The sequence below is a fragment of the Gallinula chloropus genome (genome assembly GCF_964237585.1).
Source record: "Gallinula chloropus genome assembly, chromosome: 17".
In the NCBI taxonomy this organism is placed as follows: Eukaryota; Metazoa; Chordata; class Aves; order Gruiformes; family Rallidae; genus Gallinula; species Gallinula chloropus.
In genome coordinates this window covers 5,481,970-5,508,576 of record NC_140102.1, presented here as the reverse complement: position 1 = coordinate 5,508,576, position 26,607 = coordinate 5,481,970, and the positions used below count along the sequence as shown (strand labels likewise).

Genomic DNA, 26,607 nt, shown 5'->3' with positions numbered 1-26,607 from the left:
CAGAGCTGTGGGTTCCTCCTTGACTAATAAATACAGCAGAAAACAAGCGTCAGGTCACTCCCATTCCCAGGGTCAGCAACAAGATGTATATTTAGGGGTATCTCAGGGGGTCTCTGTTTCCCTCCCACCATGGCTAGCATGGCACTCACTGCATGTGCTCACCCTTAGCCGTCAGGACAGGGAACCACTGCTGCAGACATTGAGGCTGAACTGGAAGATATCCCCACAGCCACTGGCGACCTGGGGTAAACCATCATGGCACTTGAGGAATAAATGAGGTCTGGGGGGCAGGACATTGGCACCAGACGTGCTGGACGGGGATGAACATTCAACGGACAAGGAGCGCAAAGGGGACAGGGCCCAAGCCTTAGAGGCTTACCGGGAGGAGGGGGGTGAGCAGCCCCCACAGGTTTTGGCGGGAGGAGGCCTGATGGGTACTGAAGAGCCCACAGGCGCCAGAGTCCCCTCAACGCTGGGCCCCAGGGGTGACCCAGGGCAGCCACGCACCCATGAGGAGCTGCCACCTCTGGTGCTCCAAACCGCCGAGGGGGTTGGGGTTTTGCTAAGAGGCCGCCCCCGCCGGCCGGGGCGTTACGCGGGCTGAGGCGGCGGCGCGGCCCCAGGCGGGGCCCTGAGGTACCTGAGGCGCCGGCGCCCGCGACGCGGCCAATCCTCGGAAGGGCGCGGCGGTGCCTGCCCGCCCTGGGGCGCCCAGAGCGCGGTGGTGGCGTGGGCGGGTGGGATCCGCGTCCCGGCGGCGCTGCGCCCTACCCGGCCCGGCTCCGCTCCATGGAGGCGGCTAATGGGACCATGCCCGAGGGCTCGGCGGGGGGTTCCAGCAGCAGCGAGACCGCCCCGTCGGGCAAGAAGGAGGTGAAGGTCGTGATCGTGGGAGACGGCGGCTGCGGGAAGACGTCGCTGCTGATGGTGTACGCCAAGGGCTCCTTCCCCGAGGTGAGCGGGATATCCCGCCGCCGGCCACGGCCTTGCCGGGACGCGAAGGGGCTGGGGAGCGCCCGGCAGAGCGGCCGGGGCCGTCTGCGAGCTGCCTGTCCCAGCTAGAACCGCTTTCTCCTCCCTTTGCAGCAATATGCCCCGTCCGTCTTCGAGAAGTATACTACCAGCGTTAAGGTGGGCAAAAAGGAGGTCACCCTGAATTTGTACGATACCGCAGGTAAGGGTGGGTTTTCCTTTCGCACTCGGGAGTTTTCCCACTCCCAGAACTGAACGAGGCCGCTGGGATGGTGCCACGCTGGGACACCGGCCCGGGCCCCAACCCAAACCCAGCCCCTGGGCTTTCGTAATTTCGGAGAAATAAGCAGAAACTGCGTTTACCGGTGTAAAATGTTGTTCCTTTGAACGCACCCGTACTGCTGCTGCCGCAGCTTTTGCTGTGTCAACTTGAACCAGGCAGATACTAGAGGACTGTGAAGCTGGACGTATTTTCAAGCTGCTTTTCTCCTAGCCTGCTTGCATAATTTTATCGTGATATCACATCTAAGACCGTTAGAGGTTAAAGTACAAAGAAAACAACAACCGTTACCTTTTGCATGTGTAAATGTGCCCGCCAGAAAAAGGAGAGAAAGAAAAGGTTGCTTGTCTAATGGCAGTTGTAGCTCTGGAGTTGTTCATTATCTTAACAACCCAGTTGGTTAAGAAAATCACATAAAATAGCAAACATATCTGAAGGTATTAAACCCCAGCTCCCAGCTGCAAAGCGTAATGCAGTCAACCCCAAAAATATTTTAATCTCCTGCCATGTGTGATCAAATAGTGAAGGAGGAAAAGGCTGGTGGTTTGTGTTTAAAATAAAAAGCCCGTAGCAATAAAAGTTAATGCTGGTAGTTTGTTCGGGTTCATTTCAGGAACTTGTGAAATGGTTTATGTTCAGTTTTATTCTAAGTTCCTAGGCTCTGTTATCCAGCTGCATCCCTAAACAAACCCTAAAATTGACATGTGCTCCATTTCAGCTCAGTGTAAATCCTCTATTTCAGTTCAGGCCTGTGGAGTTGCTCCAAATTTACACCAAGACAAGAACTAAATGCAGTCTATATTCGTTTTTTAATAGTAGTAAACCACATTTACCTGGTTGCATACAGTACATGATATCTGGATAATTGTAAAGGTTTTTAATCTAAAAGCAAATTTTACTGCTAGTCTGTACTGCAGTATAGCAAGATCCTGAGTACCCAGTCTGCCAGTGTATCTTTCTGAGTCGATGTTACTGTGCTTGAGTCCAGCTATTTGGATGACACCAAGGCTTTTGTGTTGAAGTCTTAAAGGAAAAGAGAAGGGCTGAGATCTCGTATGAGCAACCAAGGGGGTTTTCCTGAATGCAGCATGTTGGCACAAAGAACTTGTCACAGGAAACCTAACAAGTTTCTGTGTTTGTTTGCTGTCGGTGTGGAATTTTTGCCTGTCATACAGGGCAGCTTTCATTTCAGATCATCGTGCTGCAGCTCCCAGCATTTGCCTTTGCAGTTTCTTCCAGGCTTTAAGGAACATGGGCTGGATCCAGAAGGGGCAGTAGGTAGGAAGTTCAGTATTGCAGCATTAAACTCTTGCAAGCCTGACATAAGTGCCCAGCTCCTTGCGTCATGCCAGGAGTTCACCTCTGTGCAAGACCTGCAGCTGCCAGCAGCCTGGCAAGTGCTTGCTGAGTCTGGTGCTGGTGGCTTGTCTTACCCTGTTTGCTTGTTAAGGCGTGTAACTTCAGCAGAGAGTGTCTATCTACCCTTCCCCGTTTAGTTCACAGCTGTAAGTACTGCTTTGGACCAAAGCACTGCCCCACTGAAGGACAGAGCGGGGCATATTTTGTGTCTCACAAGACTTTGGGAAGTGGAGATGCCATTGTTTGCAATGAAAGAGCAATCACTTTCCATCTCTCCTCTCGAAACCTCGAAACCCAATGTGTTGTACCTCCCAAAACCATGTCACAGCCACCAGGGCACTATGTGTTGCTGGAGGCTGCTGGCAGTTGTCTCCTCCCTGTCAAGTTTCTTTTGCTTTGCATGAGACACATCAAGATTATCGGGTGTGAAGGAGGGACATTGCCACCTTGGTTAAGGTGTCTGCTTGGGAGGGGGAAGGACTTGAGTTTTAGTTCTCTTTCAGAGCTACTTACATAGCTTTATGTTACAAATCTATCATACTCTGTACTTAAAGCAGCTTTTCATCCTCTTTCTGAAACTGGAAGTTATGCTAGAGGAAGAACGCAATTGAGTGCACATTGTAATCCCATCTTGTTTTTAATAATACAAAACCAATTTAAGGGTTAGACTAGGACCAGGAGTTGTGTCCTGCCCTCTATGTTCAGTGCAGTAAGAGAAGATCAAGGGGAGCATCCAGTTTGGGAGCCAAGACCTCTCGTTGGTCTGCCACGTGGCTGCAGCATGGGAGGTACAGTTTTGGAATCAGTGTTTCACTGTGTTGAGTTGCTTCTGTTGTATCATGATGCAGCATCACATTAAATTCATCACTCAGCTGGGTGATGATGATGCCAGGTGGGTGTACAGCAGCAATTGCAGTTTAAAGAGGAGTCTGAACATACAGCTTACTGCTGGAAGTACAAGGGTTTAACTGCAGCATATTGGCCATATTTTATGAATTGTCTTCCGACTCACTGAATTGAGTTGGCCTTGCTCTTCTTTAAAATCCTGAGACAGCTTCACACTTATTTTGACCCTCAGTCTGAAAGGTTCCCAAATTGTTCAAATCATAAAATCATTTAAACAGGATCAAAAGGATATAAAACCATTTCTGAGGTGCAGGACTTCAGCTAAGGGCAGCAACATAGAGAAGGCAAAGCAGTTCTTCTAAAAAGTGTCACTGGATCTTCATGATGCACCCACTGCAGAAAGGACTTGGGTATTTTTAGTCTCTTGCCAAGACCAGCACTTAAGGGTAGCTGCAGGTACTTCAGCGTCATGAGAAGGGAAAGGAGAAGTTCAGCTTAGTGGGCTGGTTAAAGTTCGAAGGATTCTTTGTATCCTCACATCCTGTGTGCAGCTTGTCCTACTTACTGAAGGAGAAGGACACAAAGTGCCCACCAATCAAAGTTGTACACTATAAAAAGTAATTTTTTTCCTGACAAGAATTTTGGTAACAAATTAAGCTAACAAGTTAGTCTAAAATATGCTAGAATAATTTCTTTTATTTTGGTGCAAATGTTGTACTGTGCTACTGTATCTTCCTCATCAGAGACACCTCTTGCTGTTGCAGGAAGTTGGTGGTATACATACGCAATGCGTAGAGGCTTTGTAACATCACTGTGTGCAAGCAGGCTCTGCAGCTCCTCAGTCTATTAAAAGTTTCCCATTTCTGTCTGTGCTCAGGAGAGGCAAAGGCATTGAGAGGTAAATTAACTCTGAGAGATGCTTTAGCTGCAGCTCAGACCCAAGGTCCAGTTTCTGGTTTTGGTGCAGAGCTTTCTCAGGCTAAAGAAAAGAGCTCTGTTAGGCTGGGAGGAAGTAATGCCTCATCATTGTGGGTGCTCACTCTGACTGGCAGGAAGCACATGCAAAGCCTCTCAGCGGGGTTTTTCAGGTCTGTAATGACAGATGCATGGCTCTCTGAGGCCTTAAGTTTTAAACACTGGTGTATGCAACAGTCATTTTGTCATAACTTGGAAAGGGAGTGCCTGAGAAAGACACAACCCCCAAATTTTCAAGTGAGGTGTCCTCTTCAACGAGCTTCATTCCTGACAAGAAGAAAGTCTGTCTCCCCGTTTTTTTTTCTAAATTAAGTAGTGAAAACCCATAGCTGCTTAGCTAATAACCATGGCATTCCTGTGGAGCCTGCAAAGTAAGAAATTAAGTGCAACTGGGTGCATTTCCCTCTGTGTGTGAGCGCTCCTCACCCTGCGGTTTCATGTCGATCCCAAAATGTGACTGTGGAGTAGTAACAGCCAACATGGGGACGGGTGGAGGAAGTGGTGGGCTGGTCTGGTCTGGGTGCAGGATATGACACTCTTCCTGGTGATGGACAGCCTTGCTGTATGTGTATGCTGCATGTACTGATAGGCTTCTAGGTTGGCAAGTCTGGATGCTATCTTTCACCATCTCCAGACAGCAGTGGTGGTTGCTGAGCACCTTTATGGACTGAGTGATGGCACAGGCTGGCAGGCTGGTGGTGCATTGGCAAAGGGGTGAGGAAGAGCAGGCAAAGGGATGAGGAAAAGCAGACACAGGTGAATGTGCATGTGAGACTGGACCCTGTGGTTTTGTTTTCCCCATTCACCCTCAGCCATCACCCGAGGTTCCAGCCTGACTGCAGTGATGCAGGTTAAGGAGTGTGATCGTTGCAAAGAATTAACAAATTCTGGGTGAATTCATCTGGAAAGTGGGGTGTTTTTTCCTCTTGAAATGAACAAGCAGGGTCTCTGATGCTGCAGTGAACTGGGGAAGGCAGAGTCCCAGGCACATGCCTCTGTGTGAGCACATTTGACTGATTCTTCCACAGCGTGCTTTTTGTTAACTGGGGAAAGAAAACTGCTACCTGTGCTTGAGGAAGCACACTCAGAGGCTTTGAATGTACACTCAGCTACTGCTTAGGGTAGCCCTGTTCCTTTGTTTTAAAACTCTTACACTAGAAGACCTAAATCTGTGCCAAATTAGCTCTAACCACAGACTGAACAGTGTTGCAGAGAAAAAGTCTCCCAGGCCCATTCTTGCATTTCATCAGCAGCACTTAAGGACAGGCGGTGAAAGGGATGTCGATGTTTAGATACTTAAAAGCTTGATCTGGGACCTGTTACATCCTTGGCAACTGGAAAACTGCAGCTGAGCTCTTAAAGAACAGCTTCCTCTCCTCCCAAGTGAGCACTGCAATCATCTGACCATATTGAGGGTCAAGCAATTACCATCTAACTTTACACCCGTGGTCTCACGTTACACCTTGTTCTGCATTTTGTATCTGAAATTCCAAATATGCAGGGAGCTGGGTTTTACACAGCAGCATTTTCTCATACATGTACTTGCTCAACTTGCTTAAAAAAACATAACTGCACAGCTGCTTTCGAAGACAAAGGTGCTGTCTAGTGGCACACAGGTATAGCTTTTGACATGCAGTACAACATGTTTGTGTCACAGCACTAAGGATGATGCAAACCCATACAAGAGAGTGTGATTTTTAGCTGTATGTTCTGTGTCTAGCAAACCAATGTGTTTCTTCTAAGGGCACGGTGCTGTCTGCCTCACAAATTGCCAGCACTTTGATTTTACAAACTACAGTGGTAGAGAGGCTCAGAGACTTGAACTTCAACAGGAAAAATTATACACAGCACGTAACACTGGAGGAAGTTAGAAGGACAAAAACCGTTTGGCACCTGATGTGTTCAATGCATTTAGAGGATTACCTCAGCAACAAAATGGTAAATGGGTTGCAAACAAGTAGGTGGATTTTGGAGAACAAGAAGGGCTGAACAGTACGGTCTTTGCTCCCAATGTTTATACAACACGCATGATTTTGTCAATTGGCTATTATTTCTGGATTAAACATTGAGGGATCAGTCCTCCTTTGTTTGGCACCTTGCCCACAGAGCATGCTGCTCTTGCAGGAGCTCAAACACAGAGAGCGGTCCAAACTTCAGATTCCTGCTTTACAGGCATCTCAGGCAACGTGGATAATGGCTTATCCAGTAGGGAGTGCTTTGTACCAGCCTGTCTCTCAATCCACAGTTTCCATTATGGGAGTGAAGTATTGCAGAATTACTGGGCTTTCTGGTGTCTGCAGTTCTCTGGACTGCTGCTGGAGATAAGTGTGGTGTCTGGGGTGATGAGTATGTGACTCGGGACTGAGACAGGTACCAGGGCAGGAAGAGTTGGTATAAAGTTGGGGCACGCTGAAGTGTTCAGCATCCCTTCACTGGAAATACCAGCAAAAGGTTTGAGATGTGTAACTTCCCTGCAGGGCAGTTTCTGGTACGTTGTGGGGATTGTGGGAAGCAATGGCATTCCCAGTTCTTGTTTGGGAAGTTTGGTGCATCTCAGAGATGTACCTGATCCCAGGGGCAGCATTCAGGTGGCAAATCAATCTTCTACAGACTGCTTAAATCACAGTTTCTTCCTTATAAATCCTCCAGAAAAAAAGTCTCAAATCAAAAAGTTGGGGTTTTTTTTCCCCTGCAGTGCCAGCTCTACCTGGTGATCACTGCCTGCTTGAACTTAACCTCTTGAAGCAAGACACCTTCAGACCCCAGCACGGTGATCACTGCTAAGCCTTGTCTGCAGCAAGGGGAAGGCTGCAGGTCTGAAGCAAATCAGCTTCCTCTTGTCAGATCACGTGCTAGAACATCCCTAAGCAGAAGTATGACAAATCCCCCAGCTCTTCCAGAACTCTGCAGCATCCCTAAAGTCTGCTGTGTAGTCCTGCTTCAAAGACCAGTTAAGCCTGGCTCATGTTGCAGTCTGTCTTGTAAAAAATCACGTGCGGGCTGCTCCAGCGAGCAGCAGTGCTAAAGGCACCGGTGCTTCCTCTCAGCTCCCTGGGCTGGGTAAAACGAGTTTGCCACTGAGATTTTAACTTCAGCATTTGCATCTAGCAATTAGGGTGGTTCTCTTCACAGCATCACACGTGCAAATGTATTTGGGAGAAGGAGCCGCTGCCAAGTTGCAAATGCTTTAGTCGATAACCATCAGATTCCTCTTGCTGATTTTGTTTGTGAACAGCAACTTGGGCCATCGGTGATTAGAGCAGTTTCCAGGTACTTAGCGCTTGGACAAGGCAGGCTTTTGATTAAAAGGTTCCAAGGATACGTTTTGTGTTCTGAAGCATCAGTTTTGTCAGTGAAGAGCAATCCTCTGCATTCAAAGGAAGGAATTTTACAAATACGGAAAACTTGTGGTCTGTGCAATTACAGTGCCGATGTTGTTGACCTCAGGTATGTCTTCTTAGATGTTCCCATCGTGCTGCTTGTTAAGGGCAGAGATTTCCTTTATGCAAATCATTCTCTGTGTTTCAGGGCAGGAGGACTACGACCGGCTGCGACCGCTTTCTTACCAGAACACAAACGTTGTGTTAATTTGTTACGATGTCATGAACCCCACTAGCTATGAGAACGTAGCAGCTAAGGTAAGAGGCTTTGGTAATTGCTTCAACCTTTTAAACGAGTTGCATACACCTGATATATGAGGAGATGTCAGATTAAAAGAGCCGATGCTTTTAGTGTCCTGTACCCCGGGTGTGTAGATGCACAGATCACTCATCACGCACAGAGCTGCAGGTCACTGACCTTACACCTGGAGCTCACCTCTCTCCAGCTCCTAAGTGCTGAGAACCAGGGCTGGCTCTACAGCACACTAAAAAGATCAAACACCAGCAGTGAAATCACTGCTTCATCTGTACCCTTGTCACACAACCATTTTAGATTCAAGTCTGCTTCTATCACACGCACGTTTAACTTCTGGAGAGAGATGTTTGCAACCACTTGTCTGCACCAGGGTTTCTGTAATGCTCCAGAGGAGAAGCTGGCCTCCCTGTACATAGCACCAGCAAAACAAAGCAAGATTTGGTCCAAATTCTACTCTTAAATATGACTTTGGAGGAGCCCTTCTGAATTTAAACAGCTATCAAGTGCATGCTTTGGCACAGTGACAGATGCTACCTATGTTTTTATAAAGCAGCTGACTTTGGGTAGGACTTTCAAGTTTTCTGTAATGTAAATGGTGCACGTTGGGCTGCTGCCACTGTATTAACAACTTGCAAAACTCTGAGTTTGCAGCATATATTAAATGCCAGTTCTGTTCCTTGGATTTGTTGTTTTGATTCTGGAGGGGTGGGGGGTTGAGGGGGAAGCCAGTTGTAAAAGTTTTGATTTTCTACCACCAGTGGTATCCTGAAGTGAATCACTTCTGCCGAGGGGTCCCGCTTGTCCTGATCGGCTGCAAGACAGACCTGCGGAAGGACAAAGAACTGTTACGCAAGCTCAGGGCTTCTAAGCAGGAGCCCATTACTTACAACCAGGTAAGTACAAGAGCATTTAAAGCAGTGCCCTCTTTTGCAAGAGATAAATCACACTTAGTTCAATGGCATCGTTGCTCACAAGCACAGTCAGATACTCCAAAATTCAGTGATCACAGTGTCCATCCATGGTCAGCAGTAGCAAGTGTTTTGCCAAGTCCTTTTTGGAAGTGGTCAAATCACCACCCATTTTTGGTACCAAAGTAAAGAGAAATTTGAAGAGCATTTTGCATAGGTGTCTGAAAGGACACTACTAGACTGGCTATGCCTTGTAGGCTCATTATATCTCATTGTTTCCTTGCACAGCTGGGTAATTCCTGTTACAGATTTGTAAGCCTCGACAAGTTTGTTGGACTCCCTTCATAATTTTTATTGGGATACATTGCTCTCATCACTAGTTCTTTGATCAGGATTGTGAGAAAGACTGGGGGTACTAGGGTACATGTTACAGGATTAAAAGTACTGATGTTCTGGAAAAAATGTGTTTTGCAAGCCCTGTTTAAAAATAAATCCTTTCAAGGACAATAGCAGAACCATCTGCCAGGCTTCTCTAACACAACAGACTTTCCTTTTAAGTCTCTAGTGATCTTAAAAAAAAAATCTACTTATTACCAAATGTTTCTAATTTAATTGTTACAAAGCAGGAAGATTTACAAGTAGTGTTACAAGACCAGCGTAACTGTCCTAGGTGCAGGAGAAGCAGTAAGTGGTGGAACAGCTTGTCCCATGTCACACCAGACCTTTCTGCTCTGGTCTCCCCCTTTCTGTTTTCTTTAAACTACAAAGCCACCCTTCTCTCATCTCAGAGCAAGAACAGCCGCTTTCAAACCAAGACACAAATCCAGGGGACAAGGTTAAGTGCACAAAGACCTCAAATGAATCACTTCTTTTTCTAAACAGCATGAGAAGAAACTGCAACAAACACTTTAGGGGAGTCTGCTGAGGCCTCATGCAATAAAGTCCAGGGCACACATTGATGTACCAACCTCATCTCCTATGTGAGCCCTCCCACTTGGTTTTTCCCCCCTTAAATATACGCTACCTCAGTCTTTTACAGCTGATGGCATCTCGGGTCATGCGACGCGATGCTTCCAATGCCAGGCACAGAGGAGCTGAACAGTATCTGCCAGCACTGCAGCTTGCAAACAACTGGAAGGAGACAAGCTTCACTTAAATATGCTGGAGAAAAATCCCCCTATAGAAGCCCGAGTGACACCACTCCCTGGGCTTATAATGAATAAATGCAGAGTTTGTGAGCTCTGGGATGCAGACCTGGGATTCCCACTCAAGGCTCACCATTCAAAACTGGGGGCTGACTCTGCAATGACAATAAAAGGATCACAAGCAAAGTAAGAAATCACTGTGTTGTGTCTGTAGTGATTTCATGCAGCCAGGATTGCATGTGCATCCTCCAGATTCTAGCCTGTTCCCATTGCATGTGTTTGGGGGAGGACAAGAAGCACAGGCACCCCTTGGTGTATAGGAGGCTTTTGGCTGAGCCCCTGAGACAAAAGTCAGGGTTCTTGCATGTGCACCGGCAAAACAATGTGAGGCATCAGTCCAGATTCTGCTCTTGCATGTGACATTTGCTACTAAAAGTGACATCACGTAACGCTTAAGCCCAGGCCTGAAAAAATAACACCATGTAGGCATCTTACCCTCACTTTGAGTATCATCCTCAGTGGTATTCTTAAACAAATTTAATACTGTTTGTACCCTCTCAGCAGTCTGCATGTTAGAGTCTAATGCACTGAACTGTTAAAGCCAGGCTCCAGATCAACACAGGGACAAACCCCCAAACCCTAATTTACTTAACAGTACCTCAGTTTATTACCAGTGCCACTTACAGTCCAACACTATACTTGGAGGCAGCTTCTTTCTTCCTGACCTTGCGATACAAAGGCACACAAAATAACTCCCTTTCTTTCCCATCTCGCCTTCCCTTAGTCATACACAGGCTTTACATCTTCCCTTACCTTTTCTTCTCCCCAGGGTGAAGCAGCTTGTCAGGAGATTAATGCAGAAATTTATCTGGAATGCTCAGCAAAGTGTCGTGAGAACATAGAAAATGTTTTTAAAGAAGCCACGACCATCGCCCTGACCGCCATGAAAAAAGCCAAGCGCCAGAAGAAACAGAGAGTATGCTCAGTGCTATGATCTGGACTGTGAGAGAGAAACTGCATGAGAGCCAAGCCACTCAGATTTTAAAAGCAGTAGAACTTTAAAGACCTTTTTCTTTTCATCACATGTTTATATTCCTGGAACAGGTTTTATTTTAAAATTTTAATTCAGTGTTTTTTGCACTTTCGTTGCGCTGTTTTCACACAGGTTTCCAAGCTCTTGATCAAGGTTAACCCTTGTTGTGTGCCTTTGTCCATCTGGCTTTTGCTCCTAACTGTAACCACCCAGCCCTCAGGTCTTGGACTCACTATTTAAATGGCAATGAACAGCAGCTGCTACTGTACTGGTTTTCTGACTCTGCAAAGTAATTGTGGCATCGTTACAGCTACAATCCACTGTCTCTTCCAAGCAGAAAAGCTGCAGTTTTTAGAAGCTACATTAGAGCAGCTTATCAGGCACCTCTGAAGAGACAGAAATGAAGTTCTGTCTTAACATTTTCAATACTTCACTTGGTGGCAGTGGTATGAGTTAACCTCAAGCTGCCCTCTGAGAACAGATGAGCATCTACAACTACTCGATCTGTGGCCAACTTTGCAGTGCTATTACCTTTAGAGTTCTCCTTGCAGGGCCTGATGCTGTAATAGAAAGTGGTATTTACCAATGGAAATATGTTGGTTGGTCCAGTTCAGAAATGGAGCATCATGGAAAATGTTTAATTTACAGCACCAAGGTTAGAAGTACTCCAAGCAGCAACTACATGTAAGATAAAACTTTACTGTAAACTTATACAGCTTATTTAATACATGATCAGTGCAGATATTGGTGCATGCTAGGGGAGGTTCTTAACCTCTGATGAAATAATCTCTCCTACTGTAAATTAAAATCTTCCTTTTTGTGATGAAGGTGTCAGTGGTCTGTCTAACAAGGGATGCTCCCACCACACAGCCTCCTACCTGTGCCTCAAGTCTCCTAGTTCTTTTGCACGTCCCTTGCAGTGAGATCTGAGATTTTTGGGAGCAATGGTTTGTAGCCAGGGTATAAACCAAACCTGGCAGGGGGAAAGGAGATGGCTGTAGTACAGGTGTTGCTGAAAACTTCCCATAAGAGGCAAACTGCAGCCCATCCTACCAGAGAACACGCAGGACTTGTGCTATGGTAACAAAACATAACCTGTCACCAAAGGGCTTTGGTGCTGCATGCCAGGAGTCTGTGGACTGAGGTTGCACAGAGCCAGCTGACTACATCAGGTGGCTTTCAGGCAGCTTCATCCTCTGCCCAGCTGGTGGAAACCTCTGTTTTGGAGCAAATTATCATTATTATATTTGCAGGGTGAAGAGATCTTGTTCCTTGATCTCTTACTTCCCCCCCACCTTCCTCCTCCATGAGCATCAAATGGATTTTTTTTTTTTTTAAATAAATTGCAAGTTTGTGCACACCTTTGCCTGTTGAAAAACCTGGAAGAACTGTACTACTCTTCCTTTCTCCACAAGGTATCTCTTAGTACAGGACACAGAGCTGCACATAACCATATCCAGAGTGAAACTGAAATAGAATGTGCAGGAAATCACCATGTTTTACCCTCAGCTCCACCCCGGAAATCCTTCTTGTTAACCTGAGCTTCTCATGCTGCAGAACTCCAGTTACCATGTACACAGCTCCCCACTGCTGGAGAAGCAGGTCCACTGCTCAGATCCAGCACTGCTCACAAAGTAAAACCATTTACATTTCATAAAGGGAGAGGTCAAAGGGTTAAAAAAAAATTATGGAAGAGAAAAGAACAAACCCCATCTTCACAGGGTGTGTGAAAGTCAGAAGTTACAACCCAGCTAGTGTGAAAGTTGTTCAAAATAGACAAATTGCAATTTATTGTTTGTGCCCCCAGGCCCGTGACACTGTAACTTTGCTGACCTCACGGCAACAGAACTGAGGAATCCCTTCCAAGTCCATAGTGCATATATATATATATATACACACACACACACATACACACACTTCATGAGCACACTTACTGGGAGAAGGACATCATTTCCAAATCACATTCTGCCAGAGCCCAGTTCAGGCTTCATACTAGCTCCAGGGAAGCCTTTGCCACTAGGAAAGATGCTGCCTACGGCGGCTGAAAACGCTGCAGCCGGCCCGAGGAGGCACAGATCTTTCAGCACCCAGAACAAGCTTATTTGAATGAGGAACTTGAAGTTCAAGCAGCACAAGGAGTTACAGAGAATGGAGATATCTGGCTCCTGCCATCCTCCTGAAGGAGTGTTTACATTCTCTTTAATTATAGGTACAAGCGCAGCATCTAAAGGAAGTATTTAGTATTTCTGCTGAGCCCGGCCTCCTCTTTCCAGAATGGCACTAGGAGGAAAAATACTGAAATAAGAAATATCAAAACCAGAAACTGTGTCAAATCTGCCCTTATTGCCACTGACTGAGGCCATTTTAAGGAAAAGGGTTGTTATTAAAAAGGGGCTGAAGCAGCTGCATGTCAAATGGTTTATTTTAGGTCTCCTCCAGGCCTGGACAGATGAGCTGGTCTCCCTGGAAAAGGGCTAGCAGACTTCCCTGCCACTTAACAACTGGTTTTGCTTGCTTTTTTGTTTTTAAAAGAGGATTTTTCTCTTCTTTAAATAGCTTTTTTGAGGTGTATATAGCAGCAGTGTGGTACAAAGATGGGTAATTATTTCTTTTCACAGTACACACAGGTAAGTATTGCCACTGAAAAATATGCCTTAAGCAAATGCCTTTAAAAACAGCATTCGGTCTGTATTCCCAATCAAGCTGGAGTGTTTGTAAACCTCTGCAGATCCAATACCCAGAAATTAAATAATAAAACTGAAAAGTGTTAAATATTATTCCAGAACTGGAATTACAGTAGATTCCACATTCTCCCAGTGCTGGCACTTGGCCGGGCAGGCGCATGCTGCTCTATATACATTAAAAAATAATAATAAAGCAAACATGGTTTGTATTAAATATACATAAATAGCAGGACTGCAGACTGGAGAGCCATGCTTGCATTAATACTGAGTCTCTGCTGGCAGAGGCCGTGTCCTTCACCAAACACGGAGATAGATGGGTGAGTCCTTCCAAGCCCATCCTTGGTGCAGCTGCAGTTTAATCGCAGGATCTGTCCCAAACCCAGTGCCTGCTGTGGGCACAGAGGGACAGCAGCGCCCGTGTCTGCATCTGACACGCTGGGGAAGGGGGATTCACAGCTTCTTCATTTTGTCTTTGTTTTTCTGGAGCTTAGTGTGCACCACTTTGAGAGTAGTGAGGAAGTTCCCAAGGAAGAGCAGCAGGAACGTGAAAGCCAACACAAAAACCTGAGAGGAGGAGACAAGAAAGGTGAGAGGTGAGGGTACTGCTCCAGTCACATTTAAGCAGGCTCTGGTAGGGCTTAGTTGGCACATCCATAGCATGGAGATCTGAGGAGAGAAGATCACAGCCAAATACAGAACCATGCATCCATCCGTGTGGGTTAACAAGGGCTGTATTTGCCTCGTGATCATTGCAGTAGCATTAACTACTTTTTAATATGACAACACAGTTTATAGTCAACACTGCTGGGCTCTACCAGGCAGTAAAATCAAAGCACTGAGCCCACACAAAAGGACTGACATTCTGTACCAGCATGTTCATCAAGGAGCAGCAGCACAATTCCTGTGTGTTCCTCCCAAACAAGGCCAACACACAAGTTACAGCAAGATCTGACCAAAGTAAAGACCATCAGGCTATCCACACCACTGTACACGTGATGTGGCCTGATCTGGATCCACGGGAGTAACTGTAGAGCTGGGAAATGGATCGGTGTGTTTGACCAGTGACGGCAATCAGAAAATAACTAGAAGGATCCCTACAAGTGGGGCAGTGAAGTGGGAAATGTGTGTTTAAAGTCCTTCACTGCCATCAGTTTTATTTGTCATCATATTTTTGTACATTTAACCCATGGATCACACAAAGAACCACCAGCAACTCCACAGCCACTGCTCGGTGTGCACGAACAATATGGAGAGCTATCTACCCATGTGTATGTCCTTCCCCCAGCACCCTCTGCCTTTCAGCTCCTGTGCTCCCCCATGGGTGCAAGTTTCCCTACAGCAACTCCCAAGTGTTTTGAGTTCTTTTGTATGGGCTCCATGCCACATCATCTCGAGATACTTCAATGGGGTCAGATACCAAAGTATCTCGAAGGCTGTGGTTAGAACACCCCCTCTTCCCCAGCTCGGTGCCAACACCCACCTGCCATTCTTTGCATTCCTTGTGCCTCGACAATCCAAAAAGTGTGATTGCATTATACAGCTGCCAGAACTGAAAAGGGAGGAGGAAAAAACAAAAAGGCAATTACATTACTAGCAAAATCCCCAGCCCACAGAAACATTTGCTATGGGTGTGTGCCACCTACAGCACCATTTCAGGGTGTGGCATCCACGGCACAGACCCTTCCAGGTCCCGTGCCAGAGGGAGGATGGGGTGACCCAACTTACATGCCCAAAGAACAAGAAGGGAAGGAGAAACGTCAGCCCCCGCCACATCCAGGACTGAAATCCTTCTGGAAGGGATTAACAGGAGGGGCAGAGGGTGAGCACAGAAGAGCCAGGGCTGGAGCTGCAACCACCCCAGACCCAGACCACCCCATAAGGGCTATTCCCGTCTTGCTCCTCAATAACCAACCAATTCAAAATACAGATGTGAAGGTGGGGTAAATGGGAGGAGGGTGAAGATGGGGATAATGAAAACATCCATCTTAACCCTCTCTGAGCTGCTGGAGATCAGAGCCCTCTGCTCCTCCTTCCTGCCATCAGACACGGGCAGCAGGGCTGGGGTGGCAGCTCCGCAGAGCTCACGCAGCCCTCTGCCTCTCACTGCATCTGAAATCCACACAAAGCCTCAGCAATCCCGGTACCAAGAGCCTCACCTACTGTAAGGTCCAAGTGGTTCCTCTCGCCCAGAGCACGGAGTCGGTAAAGACAGCCCCTCTGATAGTAATACTGTAGGAACTGCACGCAGCCTGGAGAAGGAGAGAGGAACCATCACTGCACCGGCTGCCAAGCAGTATGATAAACAGGATCACAAGGTTGGAAAAGACCTTTAAGATCATCGAGTCCAACCATTCCTGTCCTATTTTAATAACAGTAAATCCAACAGCATTTAATTATGGTCTGTAGCTGTATGCTGGATATTTGCATGGGATGGTTTATACGTGTATGGTTTGATATGCCAGCAGCTACCAAGCAGAAGCGTATTCTTCTAAGCACTAAGATGTGTTTCATAACTGGTTTATCCCATGAATAAGCAAGGCAAGACATACTCACTCTGAAATATTGAAAATGCTAAAAACTGACTGCGAAACATCCGATACATGAGTCCATCTGGCCTGCAAGCAAAGCACAGGAGGTCTACTTGATGAAAAACATAGGATGCTGTGCCCTTCCCCTCTGCCACCGAGCCAGATCCCATCAGCAAATGAACCAGACCGCTCCAGCCACACATCATGACTCTGGGGTGTAGGAATTGCTCTTGTTGGTTGGGTTCCCCCTCTCCAATGCTGCCCCTGCTTATCCATTTGCTTATTGCAGCTTTCTCGAGGCAATCAAAGCTGCTCAGCAGCGTCTGCACTCAGACTCTAGGCAGTGGAGCCACAGGCTTGCTCCTCATCCTAAGGGTAGCTGAGGACAGACAGAGGACAGGGACCTTCTGCTCAAGCCACAGGTCACCCCCTTACAGACTCAGGAGCAGAAACACTTGTTGATTTAAAAGCATTTTTAATTATTAACTAATTGCTTCATGTCAAAGTTGAGAGAGGTTGCAGGGGGCTGTACGCATGGTATATCTCTCTGTTGTTTGACCAACACCACCCTCCTGCAAGAAGGTAACTTGCATTTTTGCCTTTATATTCCAGGTTCAGTGAAGGCACCAAAGGGGTTTATTTTGCTGCATCTAAAGCACCGTGCTGCTTGTTTGCTTAGTTACAGAGACAGGAATCCAGAGACTTGGAGAAATTTTGCTCCTATCAGCACAACTGCTTTGGGTTGCTTTTTTCCTTTTAAGTCAGCAATGTAAATACAAAGTCACAGCACTGAGCTTATCACTGAAGACATCTGTAATGTCAGGGAAATACTAAGTCTGATGCTTCACCACATGGTCACGGCAGATTTAAATGCTCAGATGACGCAAACACCACGAAACTGCCCTGAATCACCTCGAGCACCTGAGAGCAGACTCACCATGTTAACATTACTCCGGATAGGAACGTGGAAACGTAGTGATGAGACACCCACCAGCCTTTGATCCTGGACAGAAGAGATGTGGCAGATCAGAACATGGATTTTTAGTGTAGTAAGTCTGGCTTTATTGACAAAAACTGATCCTGACTTGGGGGAGGAGGAAGGACAAACTACACATCCCAGCTCAAGTCATGTGAGACACGGCTTAGCTGGGGCATGGACCCACACCTGATGAGGACCGGGGCACATCTCCAGTGCTCCCACAAGCTCTCCAGCACAGTGTGAAGCAGCAGCAGTTCCTGCATCATGAGGTACCGTGGTGACTAACATTCAAGTTCCAGCCCACACACCCTTTGTTTTTTCCCTTCTCCCCTCCTGTGCTGTGCAAACAAGGATGTTTCCAAGCCAGTGTAAGGTACTAGAAATATGCCTTAACTGTCACCAACAGAACCATATCCCCCTTTCTTCTCTCCCCTCCTCTTTCCTATCTCTATCACCATAAAACCTCATTCCTACAACACCACGGGACAAAGGGAATTCCGGGACAAAGGGAATTCCACCTGTCAGGCTTAGAGTGCCTTGTGCCAAGGACTTAATGACTATGCAATGAACCACCCTGAAGACATCAGGAGCCATCCACCCTGAAGACAAGCAAGCATTCCTTCCGCATTCCACCCAAAAGTTATCAGGAGAGACATCAGGATCCGTCCACACATCAGGAGCCATCCACGCTGAAGCATTCCCACAGCCAGGTGGAAGGTGTGGCTATACCAAGGAGGACTACAAAAAGAGCATTCCACCATCCAGAAAGGGGAAAGACATCAGAGGACATGAGCAGACAAGAGGACACCAGGAGATAAAGGGACAAGAAGGGAATGTTCCCCCTCAGTGGACCCGAAGACATTGAAAAATGCTCTGCCATCAGACCTGAGGTCATCAGACTGACAGGACCCAGTAGATCCGTGGTGGTAGATATTGCAATCTCTCTCTCTCCCTCTTTCCTCTCTCTGTCTCTTTTTTCCACTCTTTTCTCTTTCTTTCCCCCCCTTCTCTTGCACGTTTGTTGTGGGCCAAATAAAGTGCCTTGAACCTTGACTCCATTTTGAGTCTTAATTCTGTTCCTGAGAATTGTGAAGACCTGGTCATGATAAAACACCTAATTGGACATCACTCAGGGGTTCAGCCCAGCCGCCCCCAGCCACCCAATGCGATCTGAAATCGGTTGGAACACAAGGGGGTTTAACCACTGCCAAATTAGTCTTGTCTGGTTGTGGATCGTGACAGCCCATCCTAGGGGATGACTGTTTCTTTCAGACATCAACGCTGCAGAGAGCTCAGAAAACTGCACCAAGTGAGGCAGCACCAAGGAGTGCAGAGCTGCCCCAGGGACAATGCTGCTTTAGGAACTAAACCAATGCAATGGGGTAATTTGGGGTGGTTCCAACCAAAGTCATGTAACCTCCAACACAAGGCAGCGCCAGCTCACTGCGATGTGGATGACAGCCCAGGCTCAGCAAGAGGTTTCTCTCCTGACTTCAGGCAAGTGACTTCACACTTCCACAGCCAGGGATATGCTGTGGACCATCAGGTTACTGCTGACATCTCACACTGGACTCCAAGACAGACAAGTGCAAATCTGAGCAACTTCAACACAGACCGACCAGGGACAGTCCAGGAGTGATTCACCAACAGGACCTCACCACCCAGCCGTAAAGGAGCGAGGGCTTGGACTAAGGATCATCTTTCAGTTAACTTCACCCAGGGCATTTCTTTGTTTTCAGCTCTTTATACAACTATCTCTAACTGCCAACTTTCCCTTGACACAACTGTAATCCAGTCAGACACTTCAGGAGATGTGACAGTGACCACAGGGCACAGAGCCAGTACCAAAAGCACACACACTTACACCCTAGACCACATCTACAACCAACCCACAGCCACCAAAACCATCCAACACTTCAGACCAAGAGCTTATGGACTTCAGGAACCTCACTTTCACCTTCCTCTCCAAACCTCAGGTAGCCACATCTGCCTTTGGAAGTGACCAGGGACGGGGACAGAAACAACAGACCCTGCAGAGAGGGATCAGCATCTCAGATTTGCTGGGCTCCAGCACCAAGCTGAATCCCTTTTTATCACTTGTTTTTCAATTAAGGACATTTCATGCTTTAAACAGTTTTGCAGGTGGCACGGTACCTTGATCCGTTGCTAATGAGAATGCTTTCCCGTATCGTCAGCGTGCAGTAATACCACACTAACAGAAAGTTAAACACTTCATCTGTCACCCTGTGAAATAGAAAAAAAAACCCAAACAGTAAAAAAAGAAGCACCTATTAATTATACACATCCAAGCAATTCCTATTTTTCCCCCTTCTCTCCTCTTGGGCAAATTAAAACCTGCCCAAAAGAGGCCACGGACTTGAAGCCTGAACACCTCTAATCCACATGCAGAACCATACGCATTGGCAGCACTGCCAGGATCCAAGTCCTTTCCTCTGGGAAGAGCCCCATGATACAATGCTGCAGATCTCAAGCTGATAAGCAGGTATGCAGAGGACATTAATTCCTTCTGAAGGAGAGAAAGCACCATGGAAGCAGCGGATGATCCAATTTAGAGGCATTTCCAGGCTAATTCAATGAGGAGATTCCATGAGATCTATATAAATCCAATCAACTAAAAGAGCAGAGGAGCATTACACTCTGGGGAGGTGGAGAGGAGACAAAGATGTTGCTATTTGCAAAGCCCCAAAGCCAAGGGGATTTGGGATGGCCAAATTTGGGGGTGGCTGGCACATTCAGAAGTGCCCAGCTCCAGCACCTCCCTGTTTTATAAGCAAAACTGAACATTGGAAGTTTGTTGGTGCTCAGACATGTTATCAGAACCTGAAGATAACGGTTTCAGGGCTGACCATTTCATGCAAGTCCTCTCTTTTTGCCTTTGCAACCCCAGATCTGCAGTATGACACCGATCTCTGCCTGGGACAAGCCAAGAGCAAAACCAACTGCTTGTTCTCAAGCATTGCATGATGTCAGACAAACAAGAGATCAAGAAACACGACGTCAGACTTCTCTTGGTGACAGACCCCAAGAAAAGCTAAACAAGGAAAAGCAAGTAGCTAAAATACAGGTCCTGCCAGAGTTGAAGACGTGCAAGAAGCTGTCCAAGTGCTCAAAACCTCAACGCTGCCCAAACCTGTCTCACCATCTCTTTAACAGAAGATTAGTTCAAACCCAGAACATTTTTATTCAAAATACCTGATTAAATGTAAAAATACAGCTTACCTGTAGTGGAGAATAAACCTGCAGGTGACAGCCCCAAGTAACAAGATGATCGTCAGATAAAGTTTGAACTTCTCATACTCGTCCTTGTAGGCAAACCTGGAAGGGAACAGAGAGCTGCTGCTTACGGACACCCATGAGGGGGGTTTACCAGAATGTGGCTTCACTTTTTTTCCAACCCAGTACAAAAACACACACCAAGCCCAGAGACAAGAAGGTTTTGACAGCAGATGGTGATGGAAGTGTTTCGCTTGCAGGGTCCACCTTAGGCTGCATGGCTCTTACATGGCAAGACAGCATCTTAAGTCTGTAACAGTTGGTTTCGAAGTTGGCTTGATAAGATTTCAGAAAAAAGAAATAAATCTCCATTTCTGGAGCCTACAAGTCACAGTATCATTTTTCATTGCCACCTCCTCTCTTTACAATGAAGGTCTGACAAGCAAGTGACAGACAGAACCCTCAGAGCTACACAAAGCATTAGCTTGGCCTGTGTCACGGTGTGACATGCCCACCCTCCACAGTTCATTGTTTATCAGATCCAAGAAATAAAACATCCCAGTCTTTGGACTCCAGTCCCTACCAGGGAAACCCAAATTCAGACATGCAGGAGCCTCACTTACTTTGCTTGGTTACTCAGGAGAGTTACATTCACATTTCCCAGCACCAGATTTAAGTACAGGCTGGAAGACAAAGAACAAGAGTGGACCCACGTTAAATCCATTTTATCTGAGCACCACAGGATGTGATCAGGGCTGAAGAGAATGGTGTATGTGCTGTAGGTATTAATTAAAGCAAACTGGAGAGATTTGCTATGGAAAAGGATCTCAATGTGGAAAGATTGGTCAGCGTTCCCAAGAACTTAAGAGAGTTTTGTTTTCCTGGTGGCTTTTCTGCACTACAGTCTAAGGGTGAGATGCAGCACCGACTGAACCCAGAAATAACGGGGAGAAACTGGAACAGAAGTTTCCCACAGAAACTTTCCAGGGGCTGCAGCGTCACACAGCCCTTGACAACTGAAATGAGTCTGTGGGAGCAACCCTACTTAGGGCAAAGTATAGATTTTGAGTTGGATAAAAACATTGGTTGGGGGGGGGAATAACCCATCAGTGTGAAACAGCAAACTGTGTGATCTCTCACCAATGCAGGGTTACTTTTAATTAACATGAAATCCTGAACCGCCTGCACACGGTGCATTTACATACCCTTCCAGCTAATGAGTTCTGCATACAACTGACACAGCAGCTCAGCAAGAGATTTCTGACTAATCCAGTTCTACGTGTATTTCTTCAACATGCACGGTATCCTTTGGGAACAACACCACTGTGAACACTTAAAAACACCCCATAAAAATCAGCCTTCCTGGGGCACACGCCTCCCAGGCCAGCACATACCCATTCTTCTTTGGCAAGTAGGCTTCCATGTCAAAGAAGGCATTCTGCCTCTCCTTGATCTGGGTGCTGATCTCCTGAATGGCAGCAAATTCTTCAGGACTGGCTCTGGACTTGCACCTGTGGGAACAGAGAAACAAGATATTCCCATGGACGTTTTAGCCACCTTTTTACCTAAAGGAAAACATGGTTGTGATAAACTCCACGCTGCTGAAGAGCTAACTCTGGGACTTGATGCCATCGTGTGTTTTGCTCCTGGATTTCTGCAGCACTGTTTGGTTTACCGTGACTTTATTTCCCTGCCTGGTTTATCCCAGGGTAGGTTTTCTCAACCAGCTGGTTTCTAAGTCAGCTTTTCATCTCCTCTCCATCTCAGCTCAGGGACAGGATCCTGTATTTCTCCCCTAGTGAAGCACTTAGGGAATATTGTGCTTTTTCTGTTTTTGCGGGATTTCCCGCTTTGGGAGGCTGCAGCTCTTCAGGCATGAAATATTTCAGGAGGTAACAAAACACACAGCTGATGATTTACTGGCAAACTACAGCTTTACCCATTAATATAAACCAGAGAGCAGAGCTCAGCAGCATCAGCAACCCCTGCAGACGGAGGTGGTGCTTTCAGACTGGCAGACAAGGAATTGAGCTTGTGGGTCCTTGGGATCAGCTGAGCAGTTCCCTTGGGTAAATCCACCTGGAAGGAAGTTGCACCTTCAGGTTCAAGGACTGAGGCCAGTCTTCCAGCACAGCATACAAAGCAAAGCTTTGTTCCCCTAGCAAAACACACAGACCAAAAGCTGTACAGTTCTACCCCGTATGGGACCTACTGCCAGGATACAAACCCATACAGGGTCCCTGGGAGATCTTCCTTATTTTACAGGACTCCATCTCTTACAGGGTTACAGACATGTTATCTGGCTGTGATAAACAGAGGTGACTCAATATCACCACCATGAGAGTTTGCATATTAAAATCCCCCAAATCCAAATGTTTCAGAGCTTTGGGAAGGAAAAACATCCTATCCCCACCTCCTCCACCCTCCAGGTCTCTGGTTACCGTTGCAGGCTGTGCTTCAGATCCCTCAGCATCTTCTTCTGCCGGTGTATGGAGCTGCTGCAGGCTGTCTGCAAGCTGGTAACTTCCTCCAGTTTCTGCCTGTAAACTTTGTGCGTTTCCTGCAGGAGAAGAGGAGAAGGTTGGTAGGAAAAGCCATTCTACACATTGCATTCGGTCCTCACTGCTGAAGCAAGCAAAGCCCTGTTTTGGGGGGATTTAACAGCCACCCCCGCAAACAAGCAAGGAAGGGGCGATGCCACTGTCGAACCACTGTGGTTTCAACGCCACTTAGACAAACCTCAATGAGGTTCCTACAAAACCAAGAGCATCCTCTCCTTGCTTATCTCATGTCCTACTTGCTCTCATCCCACTCCATAACTACCCTCTACTGATGCCAAGGCTGAATCACAGAGCAGGAACTCTGATTTCATTGCACGATTAAATCTGGGGGGAAAGAAAGGGTGTCAGACCCAGAGGGGAAAACCACAAAACCCTGGCCTGGGGGGCTGAGATTCCTCCTGGCCACCGCTTCTCACCCCATGAAACCTGTGTAAGAGCTTAACCCATCCCTTCCCGATGGCATCAGATGCTCCTTGAGGGGAACTTCTTTATTGCAGCTTGCAATTAGTGTTTGACAGCCATAACGGGGATGAAACTGCGAGCCCACTGAGAGGTGTCCCTGCTCTCACACCCCTCCCTCTGCTCAGGCATAAACAGGCTCCACTTTCTTCCCCACTTTGCAATGATCCCATCACGCTCTGGAGTGCAGGGAGGCCTCAGGAAGAGCTAACCAGGTACCAACCAATGCCCTCCGGGGAATTTTTCTTTTAAGATCTGTAACAGTTCAGAAAACAGAGTTTGCAGAGTTAGCACAGAGCAAAGGGGGTTAAACAGCTTCTCGCAGGCTGCTTTATCTACAGGCACATCAGCAACCAGAAAAGACAAAGCAAAGCTGTGCTCTCTTCCTAGTCAGGACCTGGCTGGTAGCTGTTCATTATTTACAGGAGCAACACAAAACAAGCTCTGGTATCCAAATTTAAAGCCATCAACCAAACTAACCACGTCTGGGCATGGCAGCACTCATTGCTTCAGGATTGGTTTGGCTTTGCCTTAGCAAGGGCAGGACTTTCGGGGCTCACAGGATTGCACAGTAACTCGTTCTGCTTCGCTGGATGTCACGCAACAGCATCTTTGGAAAGGCTGGTTTGAAGGGAGCAAGCAGCTCTTCACCAAAAAACTGCATTCAAGTATTTACTGGAAGCACAAACAGCGAGTTGAGAGTTGGTAGCATCTACTGCTAACCAAAATCATCAGGATAACAATGTTCTTCTAAATACCAGCACCATTTTGACATAAAATTTACTCTTTATTCGCCAAGAGAGGCGATGGCTTGCAAAAGGGATCCCTGGGCAGCTCAAGGAGCTCAGCGCTGCCTCAACATTACCACCTATAACCCACAGGCCGAACGCCTGGGCAGGGCCGGCCGCCATGTTCTCTCCGGGTGGGAAAGGCCACACGGCAGAAAACAAAGGCCTGTGACATCAGGGAGAGGAGAGCTTGTGCTCTGAGTGGAAGAGCTCTCGGTGGAGATGGCAGAGCTGCCTGTCTCTGCACCCCAGTTCGTAACTTCTACAGTGCTGGAGCCACCGGTTCACAAAAATGGCGCTGGCTGAGGGCAGGCAGCCGCCCAACACGCTGGGCCCACACTGCGACCCCTTCACACCACGAGGTCGGTTTTCCTTTGCACTCACAGCACTAATTACTTCGCAGGGCTTAACCCGCACACATGGGGAGCCCTCAACCCTGAGCTTACAGCACAATTATAGAAGTATCGATTTTTTTGCCTGTTGGCATTGCACAAGAGATACTTTTAGTGGGGTGACCAAAGCACCTTGGAAAGCACCAACTGAGAACTCCTTCCAAAGGCAAGCAGCAGCTCCCCTGCGGCCCTGGATTAGCGTCTGCAGCTGGAGACGACTCAGGCAAGCTAAAAAAGGTGCTGGGGAGGGTACTACAGATGTACATCGGGTCAAAGCCACAGGTAGTCGCAAGCATGAGCTGACACCAACATCCAAGGAACTTTCTTACTGACCAGTTGGGATTTTAACTCCACACACCAAGGTTTGATCTGGCCTGGGAGCTCAGAGCCTTCCTCCAAAGCACATTTAAGCACCACCAGCATCTTGCAGAGCTGGAGCAGAGTCACAGCCTTGCGACAGCGCTGCATTCCCTCTCCTGCAACGCCACTTCAGATACAAACTCCACTCATGAGCCCTGGAGCTCTTGGGTAATAGATGTTGCTCCAACCTTCCACCCCTGGGTACTAACCGCCCACACCTCATGCCACCAGCAGCAGCCACCCCCACTGAGAAGCCTTTATGGATGGGGAAACTGAGGCAGGAATTGCTCACTAACACTTTGCTGTGGTTTAGGTCAGACTTTAGCAGCACATGGAGCGAGGACAGTTGGCACACAGAGCAAAACAACGACCACTAAAACCACACCAGCTGGTGCTCCCCTCCAACACTCAACCACCACCTTTCCTTCTGCCAGCAAGCGTACAACCTGAACCGACTTTTAATTAAGATGACGAGCTAAATCTGGAAGTCACATCTTTATGTCTTCAGCTAGAGCTCTGTGTAAGCACCACGCAGGGCCAGCACAGCCACCCGTGGTTTAAAACTGGCTCAAAGACGTAAAGCAGGCACCCAGGCGTGATGCAAAGGGGACGGTTTCTGAACCAACAGCTCCCAGCCCCTCGCTCCGGGCTCCTGCTGCCCCTCAACGCACTCCTATGAGGCAGATACACGGCGCCGAAGCCCCTCATACCCTGGCATCCTTCACATCCCACTGCAGGAAATCAGAACTCCGGCCAGGCGATGACCTCACACAGGTGTTACCCACCTCACTCCTCTTGCCACGCTACGGGTGCGGGAAAACGCGGGGTCGCCCTTTCCCACCTTTGTTCCAACAGCGGGAACCGGGACCCCGCGACGCTCGGGCGCATCGCGGGGTGACGCGGTCACGGTTTGCTGGGGGACGTCCCGCCCGCGCGTAGCACCTGCACGGCGGTACCGGGGCCCAGGGGTACCGCGAAGCCACGCGGAGCTGAGCTTCGTGCGCGCAGCCCGGGCCCGCGGGCGGGGAAGGCATCGCGCCCGCACGGCTCCGCCGGGCGCAGCGCAGCCAGGGGAGCCTTCCCGCACCCTCGGCAGCTGCTTGCCGAGGCTGCTCCTGGGAGAGCGGCGGGGTCCTCCCGCGGGCGCGCACTCCGTTCTGCCGGCGAAGGGCTCCCTGCCGGCCTGCGGCAGGGAAGCTGCGGGAGGGATGGGGGTGTTGGGGGAGACCCGGAGGCGAGCCCGGCGTCGCCCGGCGCCCCGCGCAGCGCAAGGCGACGCGAAGCCGAGCCGGGGAAGGCCGGGTCGGGCAGGGGGAGAGAAGCAGCGGACGCGATGCCGGGCGGCGCGGCGCCGAGGGCGAAGCCGGGCGAGGCACCGCGACGCCGCCCGCGGCCTCACCTGGAGCTGCCGGAACTCCTCCTCCAGCTCCCGCCACTCGCCCCGGCACCGCTCCAGCTGCGCCCTCAT

General features: G+C 48.0%; 2 protein-coding genes across 5 annotated transcripts; one reads left to right on the top strand and one right to left on the bottom strand.

The window, feature by feature from the left end:
- The first annotated feature begins 672 nt into the window (after nt 1-672).
- RHOF (ras homolog family member F, filopodia associated) lies at nt 673-11,977 on the top strand. Of its 2 annotated transcripts, none has more exons than XM_084272228.1 (5): nt 673-954; nt 1,087-1,174; nt 7,961-8,070; nt 8,827-8,961; nt 10,951-11,977. In XM_084272228.1, exons 1-5 carry the CDS (start codon nt 790-792, stop codon nt 11,113-11,115), a joined length of 663 nt encoding a protein of 220 aa, XP_084128354.1. In that variant the 5' UTR covers nt 673-789; the 3' UTR covers nt 11,116-11,977. The 2 variants fall into 2 exon arrangements, with proteins under 2 accessions (XP_084128354.1, XP_084128355.1); XM_084272229.1 differs by lacking the exon at nt 10,951-11,977 and adding an exon at nt 10,006-10,298.
- Nucleotides 11,978-14,199: 2,222 nt separating this feature from the next.
- Nucleotides 14,200-26,607, bottom strand: TMEM120B (transmembrane protein 120B; the record flags this gene model as incomplete). Of its 3 annotated transcripts, none has more annotated exons than XM_084271869.1 (12): nt 14,200-14,402; nt 15,315-15,387; nt 15,564-15,628; nt 15,995-16,087; nt 16,392-16,453; nt 17,304-17,369; nt 19,500-19,589; nt 20,586-20,681; nt 21,203-21,262; nt 21,974-22,090; nt 23,021-23,139; nt 26,539-26,607. In XM_084271869.1, 12 exons carry the CDS (start codon nt 26,605-26,607, stop codon nt 14,326-14,328), a joined length of 987 nt encoding a protein of 328 aa, XP_084127995.1. In that variant the 3' UTR covers nt 14,200-14,325. The 3 variants fall into 3 exon arrangements, with proteins under 3 accessions (XP_084127995.1, XP_084127993.1, XP_084127994.1); XM_084271867.1 differs by having other exon boundaries at nt 15,319-15,387; XM_084271868.1 differs by having other exon boundaries at nt 15,319-15,387; nt 15,564-15,625.

Coding starts and splice junctions, on each gene's coding strand:
- RHOF (XM_084272228.1), top strand. CDS start 790: ATGGAGGCGGCTAATGGGACCATGCCCGAGGGCTCGGCGGGGGGTTCC. Junction 1,175..7,960: donor GAATTTGTACGATACCGCAG/GTAAGGGTGGGT, acceptor TCTGTGTTTCAG/GGCAGGAGGACTACGACCGG. Junction 8,962..10,950: donor AGCCCATTACTTACAACCAG/GTAAGTACAAGA, acceptor TCTTCTCCCCAG/GGTGAAGCAGCTTGTCAGGA.